The sequence below is a fragment of the Chanodichthys erythropterus genome, chromosome 6 (assembly GCF_024489055.1).
Source record: "Chanodichthys erythropterus isolate Z2021 chromosome 6, ASM2448905v1, whole genome shotgun sequence".
Classification (NCBI taxonomy): Eukaryota; Metazoa; Chordata; class Actinopteri; order Cypriniformes; family Xenocyprididae; genus Chanodichthys; species Chanodichthys erythropterus.
The window spans coordinates 852,699-871,639 of NC_090226.1; the positions used below are offsets into that span (position 1 = coordinate 852,699).

General features: G+C 37.6%; 2 protein-coding genes across 3 annotated transcripts; one reads left to right on the forward strand and one right to left on the reverse strand.

Moving 5' to 3' along the window:
• Positions 1-4,088: 4,088 nt before the first annotated feature.
• LOC137020912 (putative claudin-24) lies at positions 4,089-4,751 on the reverse strand. The gene has a single exon (XM_067387034.1). The coding sequence runs from the start codon at positions 4,749-4,751 to the stop codon at positions 4,089-4,091; it is 663 nt and encodes a 220-aa protein (XP_067243135.1).
• Positions 4,752-7,645: 2,894 nt separating this feature from the next.
• On the forward strand, positions 7,646-18,837 carry clcn4 (chloride channel, voltage-sensitive 4). Of its 2 annotated transcripts, XM_067387035.1 has the most exons (12): positions 7,646-7,777; positions 9,075-9,229; positions 9,317-9,416; positions 9,493-9,680; positions 10,994-11,116; positions 11,194-11,400; positions 11,488-11,568; positions 13,077-13,622; positions 15,273-15,459; positions 15,868-16,263; positions 17,700-17,916; positions 18,200-18,837. In XM_067387035.1, the coding sequence occupies exons 1-12, from the start codon at positions 7,762-7,764 to the stop codon at positions 18,288-18,290; spliced, it is 2,307 nt and encodes a 768-aa protein (XP_067243136.1). In that variant the 5' UTR covers positions 7,646-7,761; the 3' UTR covers positions 18,291-18,837. The 2 variants fall into 2 exon arrangements, with proteins under 2 accessions (XP_067243136.1, XP_067243137.1); XM_067387036.1 differs by lacking the exon at positions 11,194-11,400.
• The last annotated feature ends 104 nt before the right edge of the window (positions 18,838-18,941 follow it).

Consider the following 18,941-nt stretch of genomic DNA (forward strand, 5'->3'; position numbering starts at 1 on the left):
GCTCTCCAGACGATCACTACACTAATTGTTAGGCTGGAAGTGCAGTCTGTGCCAAAGCAGTTCTCTCTGAGGTCCACATTGTGCCAAGACCGATGGCAGCAGAACAAAAGGCCTCTCTTATGCATGATCAGAACCAGAAACAAGCACAGTAAACCCAGATTTCTGTTCTGAAATTAAATAGTACAGTAATTTAGATTTGTGTAGCTCAAAAAAAGGATGCACTGCGCTAGCAATGTCAAAGTCATTGGTTCAGTTAATTTCCAGAGAATGCAAGCAAGTCAAATTGTATAAAAACATGCTGTTAAATGAGCCTTATTAAAGTCAGCATGAAATGTGCATGTTTAATTTAAAAAAAAAAAAAAAAAGTTTGAATCAAAATGTCAACTGGTCCATTCACTTAAACGACAGACTTCTTCCTGATGACTTATGCAGAATTCACCAATTATTTAGTGTGCTAAAACCCCGCCCCTGCATGCTCATTTGCATACACATTTGAGAGCCACACCCACATCTTAATATCTAACCAACAACTTATGCACAGAACCAAGCCTGCCCTAAATTTTTTTCATTTGCACTTTACTCGCCCGTGTGTGTCTCGTCATATCCGTAAAATAAAGAGAAGCTGCTCCGCCTACTTTGATGCGTGTCTGGTCAGAGAGTGGCCGAGGTTATTCATCACAACGAGCGAGAAAGATTGACATGGAGCCGCTAAATCTCCAACCTCCAAGGAATCACTCGTTTTAAACAAACTCCAAACAGAGAAGAGTGTTGGCGACAGAGCTCGTAATAAAACAAGAATCAACATCAGCTAGTCAGCTAGAGAACTGGTTATATCTCTTAAGCCTTGTAGTGAATGTTTTATGGGCAGAAGGATAATCATATTCATCTGCACAGAGCTCAAGCACAACCAAAACAATGTTCTTCCACAGAATGCATGCAGTTTTGTTTTTTAACCACTAGAGGGGCTAAAGTTACATAGTGTGCCTTTAAAGGGGTCATGACATGAGAATTCAAATTTGCCTTGATCTTTTTGACATAAGAGGTCTTTGTACCATTAAAACATCCTGCAAATTTCATAACTTAAAACATCAAAGCATTATAAACAAAGCATTTATTTAATCAAGCTCCAAAAACAGCTCGTTTTGATATTGCGATATCTGTGACATCACACGGGCAAATGCATATGCACGCCTCCAGAGCAAGAATAGTTATACATCAGGAATAATTATACATAATAACACCACAGGCCCCGCCCACAGGTGCCATAGGTCCCGCCTACTAGCATTCAATCGCTTAACGGCCTACATTTGCCTAAACTGGATGTGAAAAGAAGTTAGAATTGTGAGATATAAACTCGCATTCGTGAACAAAAAAAAGTCGCAATTAACTTTTTTTTTTTTATTCTGTGGTGGAAACACGTTTGCAGCAGCTGCATCACAAACTGTAAGTATATGATTTTGTAATACTTAGTCTATAAATGATGGTTTTCTAATGTTTTCAAAACACACGTGCAATAGCGAATACTGTTTCTTAAGCAATGGCATTAGCCAATCATAACAGTGGGCGTTTACTGACAAGCCTTAAAGGAGCCGCGCCTCATACCATCCTGCAGATTTCAGCTCCACCTGAACCAGCTAATCAAGGTGTTCAGGGTTGCTTGATAATTACAGACAGGATTGGAGCTAAAGTTTGCAGGGCGGTAGCTCACCAGGAGCAGGGTTGGACACCCCTGTTTGAATTTGAATTGCATATAAAATTTCCATGCATTTGGATTACACAGTTTTAACCCAACTAATAAACTTAATCCCACTAAAGAAAATCATGACTTGGAGAAACCGTTTCATCCATACGGCTCATTATCATAAAGGAAGTGGGAAGGAAGCCGTCGGCACCATGTGCTCCTGATAGTGAAGAAACCTTTGTATGTAAAAGATGGCAAGATTAACATACAACGTTATAATGAGTCCATTGTGGAAAGCCAACAAAGAGAACCTTCATCTGACAGCATGAACCCGGGCCGGGCAGAACCGCCGAGACTGAGACGAGCATGCGAAGATCCGATCGACACAAACACTCGTTAAAACAGTTCAAACATTTCAGACAAGAGGCTGAAGGGATTTTGGAAAGTACATGATCAAAGACACATTCCTCCTGCAGAACTGGGCTTGAATCCATCAGGACACACATCAGAGATCACACACTTCTGTGAGGCTTCAGAGTAAATGGATATCTTTTATATAATGATGTTGTCTTATGTAATGCAATTTTATCTCAGTGAAGATAGCTGAGGGTCACGTTGAACACTTTCACCAAACAATGTGTGTGTACATTGTTTCTCTTCAAGTTATGCTGCAGACTGAGATTAAAAGTAATTGTCACTTTCAAACTACAATAGTTGAAGCAGATGAAATTATACTGCACATTTCATCATCCTATTATCAAATCAAATCTAGATCCGTTTGTCTCCAAATCTCTCATTATATTTGATATGTTTTACTACTTTTTTTAATATATTGATAACATATGCAGGGGAAATCAAAAATCTGAGAATCTGAAAATCTATTTTAAACTTGAAAATTATATATATGCATTTTCCTGCCCTCTATTGGCTGTTTTAAACTATACCGATTATTGGCCGATAGATTGGTGCCTCTCTAATATATATATATATATATATAATACTAGATTATATACACACATATAATCTAGTATTTTATATATATATATATATATATATATATATATATATATATATATATATATATATATATATATATATATACACCCCGATTATTGGCCGATATATTGGTGTATCTATATATACCAGTACATATATATATATGTACTGGTATATATAGATACACCAATATATCGGCCAATAATCGGGGTGTATATATATATATATATATATATATATATATATATAATATTATATTATATACACACGTATATGCATATATATCCATGTACCGGTATATATAGATGCACCGATATATCGGCCAATAATTGATATATATATAATGTGTGTGTGTGTATATATTCTCCAGTGACTGTAATCAAGTTAAAAAAATGCATTAAATTAGAAAAATGCCATTCAATGTGAAAAAAGCCTTTTTACTAGTCTCTGACCTTTGAACCTCACTGCATTTAAATGTGGTTTATTAAACATTTTAAAATATTCTTTCTTAAGCAATATTGTCATAAACATGCTTGCTTTAAACTAATAAATTAGAGCCACGTGCACAAAGTTAAAATGTATTTTTGTGAAAACTGATATTTGTTGACATTTTGGTGAAAAATCACTTCCATCTCTTCACACATCACATGACATTCAGCTGATTTATTGACTGATCATCACAACTTTGGTACTTTGTCATGTCAGAGAACACAAGATATAATTTCACTCGCTCTCTTTAAGTGCTTTAAAATATAAACACAGACGAACTGACAAGCTTGCAGCTGGTTTTCAGGTAATATTTGGATAATTAGCATAAAATTGTCTCTCTTATAAATGACCTCATAGTCATAAAAGTCTAGGTTGCACTTTCTTGGAAAGTTTGCATATTTCATTTGCATAATTAGTAAACTATAAATCATTCACGTGCAGATCTGGGAGTCAAATAAGCTTATAAAATGATTCAAAAATAGCTTGCAACAGTACTGATGATTTCAAATCAAAATGAATGGTAACACTTTACAATAAGGTTCCATTTGTTAACATTAATTAAACAATTAAAAAATGTTCTAAAGCATGTTAATTTTACTAAAAATCAAAAGTTGCATGTGTTAATATTATGTTTAATGGACCTGAGCTGATGAACTAACAATGAATAGTTGTATTTTTATTAACTAACATTAACAAAGACTGTAATAAATGTCTTGCTCATTGTTATTTAAATGCATTAACTAATAGTACCTTATTGTAAAGAGTTACCAAATCTGACATAAAAATAAAAAACAAAAAGTAGCAGCATTTATTTACACACAAATCTACTCACATATATCTGATCAATAGAGATCACTGAATTATTATCTGCGCAGTAAAACATTAGTTGAAGCAAAACTGTGCCTTTAACCAACCATTCGTCTCACACATATTCTGTCCTCCTGCGTTCTGAATTCCTCATTTGTGCTCCGTTTAGCGGTATAGTCTGGTGTAACGGGCACGTTTCCTCTCGCAGACACAAGCAGGAGGTGACCAACAAGAAACCAGCCACCAAATGCAAACACCCAGCGGTCCAGCCGAAGAAGAGCGCGTCTCCGAACTCCCAGCGAGGAACCACGCTCGGCACGCTCTCGTCGAAGAAGCGCAGGACCGTCAGGTGCGCCACGTTCGAGACGGGCACGAGGCCGAGGACCCCTGCGACGAAGCACATGATCCCTCCGAGCATCTTCAGGGTCCGCTTGGCTTCGAAGGTCTCGGTGCGTCTGCAGCTGTTCACCAGGTAGATGCCCGGGACGGCGAACAACAGGCCGATCAAACCCGCCGCCACCGTGGTGCACATCAGGATTCTGGCCAGCCGGATGTCAGGAGGGAGACCCAGCAGACTGTCGTACGGCCGGCACTCGGTCACCCCGAGATCCTGCACCACACACGTTCCCCACAGTCCCAGCTCGAAGCTCTCTGTAGGCAGGAGCTCCGTGGAGAGCGTGAGCCACCGGGGCGAGGCGGTGGTGAGGAGCGAACACAAGCAGGCGACCAGCGAGAAAAACACACCCAGCAGCTCCAGAGCGCACACTCCAGGGTCCATGACAACCTCTCCTCCTCCTCCTCCTCGCCGTCTACTAGTTAGTAGACTGAAAAGTGCCGAGCGCTGACAGGAGCATTAGTGTCCGGGATAAGCCTCTGCCGAGGAGTCGCGCGTCATCTCGGATCGGGTGGGCAGAAGCGCTCTGATCTCTCTCAGCACAACAACATCATTCACACATGCAGATCATCTGAAAACACACACTCCCGCACAGAGATTCAGAGCTCCAACTAATGCCTCTGTGACTCTAAAAAATGCTGGGTTAAAAATAACCCATGTTGGGTTAAATATGGACAAACCCAGCGGTTGGGTTGTAAAAATGCTGGGTTAAAAATAACCAAGTTGGTTTAAATATGGACAAACCCAGCAATTGGGTTGTTTTGACCCAGCGGTTGGGTTAAATGTTTAACATCTGTGACTCTAAAAAATGCTGGGTTAAAAATAACCCATGTTGGGTTAAATATGGACAAACCCAGCAATTGGGTTGTAAAAATGCTGGGTTAAAAATTACCGAAGTTGGGTTAAATATGGACAAACCCAGCAATTGGGTTGTAAAAATGCTGGGTTAAAAATAACCCAAGTTGGGTTAAATATGGACAAACCCATCAATTGGGTTGTTTTGACCCAGCGGTTGGGTTAAATGTTTAACATCTGTGACTCTAAAAAATGCTGGGTTAAAAATAACCCATGTTGGGTTAAATATGGACAAACCCAGCAATTGGGTTGTAAAAATGCTGGGTTAAAAATTACCGAAGTTGGGTTAAATATGGACAAACCCAGCAATTGGGTTGTAAAAATGCTGGGTTAAAAATAACCCAAGTTGGGTTAAATATGGACAAACCCATCAATTGGGTTGTTTTGACCCAGCGGTTGGGTTAAATGTTTAACATCTGTGACTCTAAAAAATGCTGGGTTAAAAATAACCCATGTTGGGTTAAATATGGACAAACCCAGCAATTGGGTTGTAAAAATGCTGGGTTAAAAATTACCGAAGTTGGGTTAAATATGGACAAACCCAGCAATTGGGTTGTAAAAATGCTGGGTTAAAAATAACCCAAGTTGGTTTAAATATGGACAAACCCAGCAATTGGGTTGTTTTGACCCAGCGTTTGGGTTAAATGTTTAACATCTGTGACTCTAAAAAATGCTGGGTTAAAAATAACCCATGTTGGGTTAAATATGGACAAACCCAGCAATTGGGTTGTAAAAATGCTGGGTTAAAAATTACCGAAGTTGGGTTAAATATGGACAAACCCAGCAATTGGGTTGTTTTGACCCAGCGGTTGGGTTAAATGTTTAACTTCTGTGACTCTAAAAAATGCTGGGTTAAAAATAACCCAAGTTGCGTTAAATATGGACAAACACAGCGATTGGGTTGTAAAAATGCTGGGTTAAAAATAACCCAAGTTGGGTTAAATATGGACAAACCCAGCGATTGGGTTGTAAAAATGTTGGGTTAAATATGGACAAACCCAGCGGTTGGGTTTTAAAAATGCTGGGATAAAAATAACCCATGTTGGGTTAAATATGGACAAACCCAGCAATTGGGTTGTTTTGACCCAGCGGTTGGGTTAAATGTTTAACCTCTGTGACTCTAAAAAAGGCTGGGTTAAAAATAACCCAAGTTGCGTTAAATATGGACAAACCCAGCGATTGGGTTGTAAAAATGCTGGGTTAAAAATAACCCAAGTTGGGTTAAATATGGACAAACCCAGCGATTGGGTTGTAAAAATGCTGGGTTAAAAATAACCCATGTTGGGTTAAATATGGACAAATCCAGCGATTGGGTTGTAAAAATGCTGGGTTAAAAATAACCAAGTTGGTTTAAATATGGACAAACCCAGCAATTGGGTTGTTTTGACCCAGCGGTTGGGTTAAATGTTTAACCTTTATGACTCTAACAAATGCTGGGTTAAAAATAACCCATGTTGGGTTAAATATGGACAAACCCAGTGATTGGGTTGTAAAAATGCTGGGATAAAAATAACCCATGTTGGGTTAAATATGGACAAACCCAGCGATTGGGTTGTAAAAATGCGGGGTTAAAATAACCCAAGTTGGGTTAAATATGGACAAACCCAGCAATTGGGTTAAATGTTTAACCTTTATGACTCTAAAAAATGCTGGGTTAAAAATAACCCATGTTGGGTTAAATATGGACAAACCCAGTGATTGGGTTGTAAAAATGCTGGGATAAAAATAACCCATGTTGGGTTAAATATGGACAAACCCAGCGATTGGGTTGTAAAAATGCGGGGTTAAAATAACCCAAGTTGGGTTAAATATGGACAAACCCAGCAATTGGGTTGTTTTGACCCAGCAGTTGGGTTATCTATAATTTAAAGTTGTTTATAAAATATAAAAGGTTTGGTTTACAAAGAACACACTTCTTGTTCTGTAGATGGTATTAAATAATAAAATAAATAACTGCAAAATTAAATGTCATTCTAAAAAAAAAAAAAAAAGCACATCAAATACACACCCCAGTTTTCTGGCTTTCAGATCTTTCAGTAGTTTCTCTGCGAGGACAGTAATGGCTAATAGCAAGTAAACACACTTTTACTGTAGTAACAATAACTCTAGTGAAGATAAAAACTGATATTTGAGTGTAGGACACTAACTTCTGTCACAGAACAGGCTGAAGAATGGTGTAAATGATTCCTCTCAGTAATGGTCACATGATATCTGTTACTTTTCTCAGCGCGAATCAGGATCGACCATCTACAATCGTTTGTGATAGCTGGATTTTCTCTAGTCAACATTGAGGGAGTTTTCCATTTGTTTTTTAGATTTATTTTAGATTATAATTTCTTATATGTCTATAATTTCTACTGCCTGTTTTCTGTTTTCTGCGCGCTGACGCTCGCGCACGCTCGGTGACGCTGACTGTAGACGCCCTGACGTCATCACTGTATGTCGCCGTCCTGCTGCATCAGTATAATAATCTGATGTTATGATGGACAAACACTACAAACCATCGCTTCATCTCTGATTTTATTACACCTACAGCGACATGGCGGAGGCAGATGGTGAGGCTCGTGTTTGTTTGATCAGAATCATCGTGTGCACCTGCTGTCTGTGACATTCGTCTTATTATGGGCATATGTTGATATGTGTAGGGTGTTTATTCATTTCAGTTCATTCAAGCATGTGTGTTTAACATGCTGCTGTCACGTGATGTGTGAAATCTGAGGGATATTCTGTAAGGCCTCTCCGAGCACCGTTTCTATTGTGTGTGTTTTTCTCATATTATTGTGATGAATAAAGCTTGATTCATTGTGAAATGTTTATACTTTAAAAAATGCTGGATTAAAAATAACCCAAGATGGGTTAAATATGGACAAACCCAGTGATTAGGTTGTTTTGACCCAGCGGTTGGGTTAAATGTTTAACCTCTGCGACAAAAAAATGCTGGTTTAAACGCAAGTTGGGTTTAATTTGGACAGACCCTGTGATTGGGTTGTTTTGACCCAGCGGTTGGGTTAAATGTTTAACCTCTGTGAATCAAAAATTCTGGGTTTAACCCAAGTTGGGTTAAATTTGGACAGACCCAGCAATTGGGTTGTTTTGACTCAGCGGTTGGGTTAAATGTTTAACCTCTGAAAAAAAAAGTGGGGTTAAAATAAATATGGACAAACAGCGATTGGGTTAAATGTTTAACCTCTGCGACAAAAAAATGTTGGTTTAAACCCAGGTTGGGTTAAATTTGTACAGACCCAGCGGTTGGGTTAAATGTTTAACCTCTGAAAAAAGAAAAAAAAAAGGGGGGTTAAAAATTACCCAAGTTGGGTTAAACAGACCCAGCGATTGGGCTGTTTTGACCCAGCGGTTGGGTTAAATGTTTAACCTCTGCGACTGAAAAATGCTGGATTAAACCCAAGTTGGGTTAAATTTGGACAGACCCAGCGGTTGGGTTAAATGTTTAACCTCTGCGACTGAAAAATGCTGGATTAAACCCAAGTTGGGTTAAATTTGGACAGACCCAGCGGTTGGGTTAAATGTTTAACCTCTGTGACTAAAAAATTCTGGGTTTAACCCAAGTTGGGTTAAATATGGACAAACAGCGATTGGGTTGTTTTGACCCAGCGGTTGGGTTAAATGTTTAACTTCAAAAATAACCCAATAACAGATATACATCTGCTGTAATATATATATATATATATATATATATATATATAACTATTACTATACTATAGTACTACTAAACACTTAAGTATACATAATAATTGTTCCTATATGAATGTTTTCACATGTGTCCCAGAATGCACCTCGTGAAGTGGGATGAGAGAATGTGTGTTTATTGATAATCCATTTGGTTCTCCACAGGCATCAGCAGTGCGACTCCCACAGAGGAGATGAACGGCGCCGGGAACCTGATGGACTTCTTGGACGAGCCATTCCCAGACGTCGGCACTTACGAGGACTTTCACACCATCGACTGGCTGAGAGAAAAATCCAGAGACACGGACAGACACCGGAAGGTGAAACAGACCGGCAGACGCTGATATTATGACAATATGAATTTTTTAATCATTAATTAATCATCAGGTTTTGTGTGTTTTTTACAGATCACCAGTAAGAGCAAAGAGTCCATGTGGGAGCTGATTAAGGGTTTGCTGGACGCCTGGTCAGGATGGCTGGTGATGCTGCTGATTGGCCTGCTGTCAGGTGCAGAGACACGCCCACTCATGACCTCACTGATCAAAGCACTTAATATTCAACATCTCGGTCTCGTCTAACACAGGCACGTTGGCCGGAGTGATCGATCTGGCTGTTGATTGGATGACGGATCTCAAGGAAGGGGTGTGTCTGTCTGCGTTCTGGTACAGTCATGAGCAGTGCTGCTGGACGTCCAACGAGACCACCTTCGCCGACAGAGACAAGTGTCCTCAGTGGCAGAAATGGGCTGAACTGATGACCGGCTACACAGAGGTAGAGTGAGGAATACGTTGAAACATATTTTTAATTTATTTATGCATTGATCCCAAAGCTGCAAAGTTAATCGAAGAACGCTGTTCATTTACATGTGGATTTCCATCAAAATAAAGTTGCATTGTAAAATACAATTATGATTATTGTTATTATTATTTTATAAATATAATAGTATTTTATTATATTATTTTTCCTTAAATATTAGATTTCTTTTTAAATTTTACAGTAAAATATTGTTTATTTTCCTATTTTGTTTAATATTTTTATTTTGTAATAATAATAATAATAATTATAGTCATATTTATATATAACCACTAGAAATTGGCCGAAATGTGCAGTCCTACAATCATGTGCAGCAAACCTGGAACATTTATTTTTTAAAATCACATTTTAAATTGCAATCTGAAAAATAAATCTTAAAAAATCATAAATATTGCATTTTTAAAATTTCACAAAATTTCAATTGTAATATTTCTTATTTTGTTTAATATTTTTATTTAGTAAATTTATAATAATGATATATTTATGATTAATGATATTATTATTATTTTATGAATAAAAATAATATAATAAAATAATATTATTTTTAAATGCTAGATTTTTTATTCTACAGTAAAATTGTTTATTTTTTTATTTTGCAAAAATAATAATAATAATTATTATAGTCATATTTAAATATAACCACAAGAAATAGGTCAAAATGTTCAGTCCTACAATGCACAGCAAACCTGGAACTTTTATTTTTTTTAAATCGCATTTTAAATCGCAATCGTAATTTTTACGATAAAAAATAAATCTTAAATTTTTTTTATAAAACTAGTATATATTTTTTTAATTTCACAGTGAAATATTAAAATTGTAATATTTCTTATTCTGTTTAATTTTTTACTTCGTAAATTATAATAAATATATTATTAATTATATTATTATTATTATTATAGCCATATTGGTATTTAATCACAAAAAATTGGTCAAATTATGTGGCACTTTTTGTGGTGCAATATTTCGGCTCCAATAGTAATGATAAGATTTATAAGATTATAACCCTCATAAAATCTATGTTTAAACCTTAATTAAACAATTAAATAATCAATTAAAAAGACCCACCAGCGGTTTGGAAAATGGGTAATTCTGCTGTTGCCGCCATCTTCTGGCCAGACGCGGGAATTCATTCAGCACTCGTTATTGTGGTTCATTATGGGATTGAATGAGTGCACATCACTACAAATGGCTGTTCCCTCAAATGTGCTCTATTTAAGGTTATAGGGGGCGATTTCATGTCCTCTTATTTATCTGTATAATTGTGTCCTCAGGGCGCTGGGGTGTACGTCCTGAACTACTTCCTGTACGTGCTGTGGGCGCTCTTCTTCTCCTTCCTGGCCGTGTCTCTGGTGCGAGTGTTTGCGCCGTACGCCTGCGGATCAGGAATACCAGAGGTACGGAAACTCCATGCAGATGAGCTGATATATAAGTCCAGATGTGCGAGAGTGTTTAGTTTGTGTCTGTCGTTCAGATAAAGACGATCTTGAGTGGCTTCATCATCCGAGGGTATCTGGGGAAGTGGACGCTGCTCATAAAGACGGTCACGCTGGTGCTGGCCGTGTCGTCGGGCCTCAGTCTGGGGAAGGAAGGGCCACTCGTTCACGTCGCTTGCTGCTGCGGCAACCTGTTCTGCAGCCTTTTCTCCAAATACAGCAAGAACGAGGGCAAACGCAGAGAGGTGCTTCATCTGCTGCGGTGATGAGTGTGATGATGTGAGAGGAAGTCAGACGAGTGTCCTGAAATCTGCTGCTTTCGTTTGTTTCAGGTTTTGTCAGCAGCTGCGGCTGCAGGAGTGTCTGTGGCGTTTGGAGCTCCAATCGGAGGAGTGCTGTTCAGTCTGGAGGAGGTACACACACACACACACACACACACACACACACACACACACATTCTTGTACATACAGTGGTGTGAAATCCTGATTTTTTTGCATGTTTGTCACACTTTAATGTTTCAGATCATTAAACACATTTAAATATTAATCAAAGTAAACACAACACGCAATGAAGGTTTTTATTATGAAGGGAAAAAGTGCTGTTAAAACATAACTTAACTGTGGTTTATCACACCTGAGTTCAGTTTCTCTAGCCACACCCAGGCCTGATTACTGCCACAGCTGTTCACAATCAAGAAATCACTTAAAAAGGACCTGCCTGACAAAGTGAAGTAGACCAAAAGATCCTCAAAAGCTACACATCATGTTGAGATCCAAAGAAAGTAATTGAGATCTATCAGTTTGGAAAAAGTTATAAAGCCATTTCTAAAGCTTTGGGACTCCAGCAAACCACAGTGAGAGCCCTTATCCACAAATGGAGAAAACATTGAACAGTGGTGAACCTTCCTAGGACTGGCCGGCCAACCAAAATTACCACAAGAGTGTAGCGACGACTCATCTAAGAGGTCACAAAAGACCCCACAACAACATCCAAAGAACTGCATGGCAGAGTTTCAAGATTAAAACTGCTGCTGAGCAAAAAGAACAAATGCTTGTCTTAGTTTTGCCAGAAAACATCTCGAAGATCCCCAAGACTTTTGGGAAAATACTCTGTGGACTGATGAGACAAAAGTTTAACTTTTTGGAAGCTGTGTGTCCCATTACGTCTGGCGTAAAAGTAACACAGCATTTCAGAAAAAGACCATCATACCAACAGTAAAATATGGTGGTTGTAGTGTGATGGTCTGGGGCTGTTTTATTGCTTCAGGACCTGGCAGACTTGCTGTGATAATTGGAACATGAATTCTGCTGTCTACCAAAAAATCCTGAAGGGCAATGTCTGGCCATCTGTTCGTGACCTCAAGCTGAAGTAAACTGGGTTCTACAGCAGGACAACGATCCAAAACACACCAGCAAGTCCACCTTTGAATGGCTGAAGAATAACAAAATGAAGACTTTGGAGTGGCCTAGTCAAAGTCCTGACCTCAATCCTATTGCTGTGGGATGACCTTAAAAAGGCGGTTCATGCTCGATAATCCTCCAATGTGGCTGAATTACAGCAATTCTGCAAAGATGAGTAGGCCAAAATTCCTCCACAGCGCTGTAACAGACTCATTGCAAGTTATCGCGAACACTTGATTGCAGTTGTTGCTGCTAAGGGTGGCCCAATCAGTTCTTAGGCTCACTTTTTCACACAGGGCCATGTGGGTTTGGATTTAGTTTTCCCTTCATAATAAAAACCTTCATTTAAAAACTGCACATTTACTTGTGTTATCGTTGATTAATATTTAAATTTATTTGATGATCTGAAACATTAATGTGTGTCAAACATGCAAAAAAAATAAAAAATCAGTGCGCACTTTTTCACACCACTGTATATAAAAGTTACAGAGTTTCATCATGCTGTTGTGTGTCTCTGCAGGTTAGTTATTATTTCCCTCTGAAGACACTTTGGCGTTCTTTTTTTGCCGCACTGGTGGCGGCCTTCACGCTGCGCTCCATCAACCCGTTCGGCAACAATCGTTTGGTCCTGTTCTACGTGGAGTACCACACGCCCTGGTACATGGCCGAGCTGGTGCCCTTCATCCTGCTGGGTGTGTTCGGGGGGCTCTGGGGGACGCTGTTCATTCGCGGAAACATCGCCTGGTGCCGGCGGCGTAAGACCACGAGCCTGGGCAAGTATCCGGTGCTGGAGGTGATCGCGGTGACAGGAATCACGGCCATCCTGGCCTTCCCGAACCCGTACACGCGGCGGAGCACCAGCGAGCTGATCTCGGAGCTGTTCAACGACTGTGGAGCGCTGGAGTCGTCGCAGCTCTGTGATTACATCAACAATCCCAACATGACCCGGCCAGTGGATGACATCCCGGACAGACCCGCCGGGCCGGGCGTCTACAGCGCCCTCTGGCAGCTCACGCTGGCGCTGATCTTCAAGATAGTCATTACCATCTTCACATTTGGCATGAAGGTGAGGGGGACGACTTTCTCATGTCTTAAAGTTGATGGTATTATTTATATGCTGTTAGAGCTGCATAATTCTGGATAAATTGAGAATCACGTTTTGTTTCAAATAGATATCACACTGGACGAAATAGAGTTTTTGGCTGAATGATTCAATGACTCACTTATAAAGATTTGACTTGTTTCATTACTGGATAAATTAGCATTTTTGAAGGATTCACTTGAATGAATGATTCAATGACTCATAAAGACTTCACATTTGTTTCATTACTGGATAAATCAGCATTTTTGAATGAATCTCTTGAATGAATGATTCAATGAATCACTTATAAAGACTTGTTTCATTACTGGATGAACCAGAGTTTTTCAACAAATCTCTTGAATGAATGATTCAATGACTCACTCGTAAAGACTTCACTTGTTTCATTACTGGATGAATCAGCATTTTTGAACAAATCACTTGAATGAATGATTCAATGACTCAAAGATTTGACTTGTTTCGTTACTGGATGAATCAGCATTTTTGAAGGATTCACTTGAATGAATGATTCAGTGACTCATAAAGACTTCACTTGTTTAATTACTGAACAAATTAGCGTTTTTGAACAAATCTCTTGAACGAATGATTCAATGAATCACTTATAAAGACTTGTTTCATTACTGGATGAATCAGCGTTTTTGAACAAATCTCTTGAATTAATGATTCAATGACTTACTCAAACTCATCACTTGTTTCATTACTGGATAAATCAGCATTTTTGAATGAATCTCTTGAATGAATGATTCAATGAATAACTTATAAAGACTTGTTTCATTACTGGATGAATCAGCATTTTTGAACAAATCACTTGAATGAATGATTCAATGACTCAAAGATTTGACTTGTTTCGTTACTGGATGAATCAGCATTTTTGAACAAATCACTTGAATGAATGATTCAATGACTCAAAGATTTGACTTGTTTCGTTACTGGATGAATCAGCATTTTTGAAGGATTCACTTGAATGAATGATTCAGTGACTCATAAAGACTTCACTTGTTTAATTACTGAACAAATTAGCGTTTTTGAACAAATCTCTTGAACGAATGATTCAATGAATCACTTATAAAGACTTGTTTCATTACTGGATGAATCAGCATTTTTGAAGGATTCACTTGAATGAATGATTCAGTGACTCAAAGACTTCACTTGTTTAATTACTGAACAAATTAGCGTTTTTGAACAAATCTCTTGAACGAATGATTCAATGAATCACTTATAAAGACTTGTTTCATTACTGGATGAGTCAGCGTTTTTGAACAAATCTCTTGAATTAATGATTCAATGACTTACTCAAACTCATCACTTGTTTCATTACTGGATAAATCAGCATTTTTGAATGAATCTCTTGAATGAATGATTCAATGAATCACTTATAAAGACTTGTTTCATTACTGGATGAATCAGCATTTTTGAACAAATCACTTGAATGAATGATTCAATGACTCAAAGATTTGACTTGTTTCGTTACTGGATGAATCAGCATTTTTGAACAAATCTCTATATAAATCTCTAATAAAGACTTTATTGACCAAAATCAAGATTGACCAGAATAATCATAATTTTGATTTTGGCCATAATCGAGAAGCTCTAATGTCACGTGATGTTTTTTTTCAGATCCCCTCGGGTCTGTTCATCCCCAGTATGGCGGTGGGCGCCATCGCAGGGCGTATCGTGGGCATTGCAGTGGAGCAGATGGCGTACCATCATCATGACTGGATCATCTTTAAGAACTGGTGCCGCCCGGGCGCTGACTGTGTGACGCCGGGTTTGTACGCCATGGTCGGTGCCGCAGCATGTTTAGGTAAGACACGACATAATTTCATTAGATCAAAATGTGTTTTTATGAGTAAAAGTTTTTCTGATGTACACTATTGGTCAAAATTGTTTGTAATATGTTTGAAAGAGTCTCTTCTGCTCAGCAAGGCTGCTTTTATTTGATCAAAAATACAGTAAAAATTGTGAAATATTATTTTAATTATTATTAATTATTAATTTAAAACAGCTGTTTTCTATGTGAACATATAGTAAAGTGTAATTTATTCCTGTGATCAAAGGCAAATTTATTTGATTAAAAACAGTAAAAATCACAAAATATTTTTACAATTTAAAATATCTGTATATACTATAAAATATCTGTTTTACTGTATTTTTGAGTGACCATTAGTGTAGATTAGGAGCTGCAGAAGTGAGATGTTTGTCGTTTGTTCAGGCGGCGTGACGCGTATGACGGTCTCTCTGGTGGTCATCATGTTCGAGTTGACCGGCGGTCTGGAGTACATCGTTCCTCTGATGGCGGCCGCCGTCACCAGTAAGTGGGTGGCCGACGCTTTTGGTAAGGAAGGCATTTACGAAGCTCACATCCAGCTCAACGGCTACCCGTACCTGGACCAGGACGAGTTCACCCACCGCACGCTGGCCACCGACGTGATGCGCCCGCGCCGGAACGAGCCGCCGCTGTCCGTCCTCACGCAGGACAGCACCACGGTGGAGGACGTGGAGACGCTGATCAAAGAGACGGACTACAATGGCTTTCCTGTGGTCGTCTCCCGGGAATCGGAGAGACTCATCGGCTTCGTACAGAGACGGGATCTTATCCTGGCCATCAGTAAGACACACACACGTTAACCCGTCACCTAATCTGATGTCTTTATCTTTCATTGATTTAGTTTGAACTCCACTTTGGCTTGAATGTGCTGCTCATTTATTGATTTTTATAGTTTATGTACCTTAACTAATCAAATATAATGTTCATATCAGGTCTGAAAGCACTGGGCTTACATGGATTGTATTTTTACAACATTCAGTGTTATTTGTTGTGATATTACAGAAGAAAGATCATTTCAAACAGTCGTTGTAGCCAAGAAGATTAAAAATGTTTAATGCAAGAAGTAAAATACAGTAAAATAATTGGTATTTATAAAATATACAGCATTAAATAATATTGGCAATATTGGTGCATATAATAATATGATTTCATCATGATTTTTTCATCATGAGATATCATAATATTTTAGTATCAGTGATTTACTTATTATAGTTTTATTTTTTTTTTTGCTTTAATTTTACTCGATTACTATTTTTATTAGATTTTTTTTTTAAGTATGTTTATATAGTTTTTATTCAGTTTTATTTTATTAGTTTTAGTCATTTTAGTACTTAAATGTAAAATAAAATGAGAAATGTTGCCTTGGCAGCTAGCTAAAATAAAATAAGTTTTGATATTTTATTTCAATTAATGTTTATTTTGGATCATGTAACATTTTTAAATGATTTTAGTTTTAGTTAACAATAATAACCCTGGTGTCTTAATGAATTATATACACAACCGGTCAAAAGTTTTTTAATATTTTTGAAAGAGTCTCTTCTGCTCATTTATTTGTTCAAAAATACAGTAAAAATAATGGAATATTTTTAAATATTTTTGAAATAGCTGTTTTCTATATGAATATATATTAAAATATAATTAGTTCCGATGATCAAATCTCAATTTTCTGCTCACCAAGGCTGCATTTAATTGATCATAAATACAGTAAAAATAGTGAAATATTTTTACAATGTAAAATAGCTGTTTTCTATATGAATATATATAAAAAAATATAATTAATTCCGATGATCAAATCTCAATTTTCTGCTCACCAAGGCTGCATTTATTTGATCATAAATACAGTAAAAATAGTGAAATATTTTTACAATGTAAAATAACTGTTTTCAATGTGAATATATTATAAAATGTAATTTATTCCTGTGATCAAAGCTGAATTTTCAGCATCATTACTCCAGTCTTCAGTGTCACATGATCCTTCAGAAATCACTCTAATATGATAATTTGCTGCTCAAGAAACATTTATGATTATTATCAAACAGTTTTATTACATGTATACATGAAAATGCCACACTAGGTCAGAAAGAATCATTGAATCAGTTTCAGAATCATCAATCCTACCTGCATTTTTGCTTCTCACGAGTATAAAAACTGATTTAATGACACAAGAAATGTTTTGCTCACTTGTACATCATATAAAATCAGTGTCTGCTCCTCAGAAAACGCGCGTCAGAAGCAGGACGGTGTGGTGAGTAACTCCGTGGTGTATTTCACCGAAGACGCTCCGCAGATTCCCGCTTCAAACCCTCAGCCTCTGAAACTGAGACGCATCCTGAATCTGAGTCCCTTCACCGTCACCGACCACACGCCCATGGAGACGGTGGTGGACATCTTCCGCAAACTGGGTCTCCGCCAGTGTCTGGTCACACGCAGCGGGTAAGAACCTTCACAACTGCTTTATTTTAGGCAACTAATAATGATGAAAAATGCATATGTTAGGATTAGTTCATCTCCGAACGTATTTGATGCTTAATATATGCGAGGCGTGGCCAATGAGATTTCACGGTGGGCGGGGCTTCCATGCACATTTCTTCAGAAATAGACAACATGTTGCATCTTATGTTCACTAGTAGCCAGTGCTTCAGAGGAAGAACTAGCATAACGTGATAAAATCATGAGCTGTGCCTAATCAGAGATCTTTCTCTTTCTCTTGCGTCAGACGTTTACTTGGAATCATTACTAAGAAGGATGTTCTGCGACACATGGCGCAAATGATGAACCAGGATCCTGAATCGATCATGTTCAACTAGAAGAACCTGCACAAAGTGAACAATCACAATCCTGTCGTTACTAAACTCACCTGTGTTCATGTGGCCAAAACAGGATATGAGTGTTGTTGTTTTTTTTTTTTTTACAGCTGCTTTTGCCATATTTATATTTAATGTGCATTACTGTAAGCTGATGATTTGCATTGAAAGTGCAAAGACATTCTGACAGGTTTTACTGTGTTTTTGAAGCATAAGCTGCTATACGGGGTGCGTTGATGAATCTTGTTTCATTGGTATGTCGGTTTTTTGTGAGTTTATTATATTTGTTTATTAAATAATATATCATAATGCAAAAGGTCAAAATGGAAAAAATAATCCAGAATACTAATCCGCTGTGTAAATACGATAGTTAGCATTTCTTCCAACACTAGATTTATCTGTTATTATTATTTATTAATTCAATGTGAATTTTAGTTTTGATTTACAAGAATGGTGATATTTTTTCTCTTGTATTGAAACATGAATATTGTCCTGCATCTGTTACAGATATTAATGTCCAATGATTACTCCAGTTCAGCACATCAAACTGAGGGTGTTATAATAATAATAAAAAAATTATTAAAGTATTTTCATTGCATTATTTTATTATATTTAATCTTTAATTCATAAAATATTTTCAGAAAGTACAATTAA

Coding starts and splice junctions, on each gene's coding strand:
- clcn4 (XM_067387035.1), top strand. Junction 11,569..13,076: donor TGCTGTTCAGTCTGGAGGAG/GTACACACACAC, acceptor GTGTCTCTGCAG/GTTAGTTATTATTTCCCTCT. Junction 15,460..15,867: donor CGGTGCCGCAGCATGTTTAG/GTAAGACACGAC, acceptor TCGTTTGTTCAG/GCGGCGTGACGCGTATGACG.
- LOC137020912 (XM_067387034.1), bottom strand. CDS start 4,751: ATGGACCCTGGAGTGTGCGCTCTGGAGCTGCTGGGTGTGTTTTTCTCG.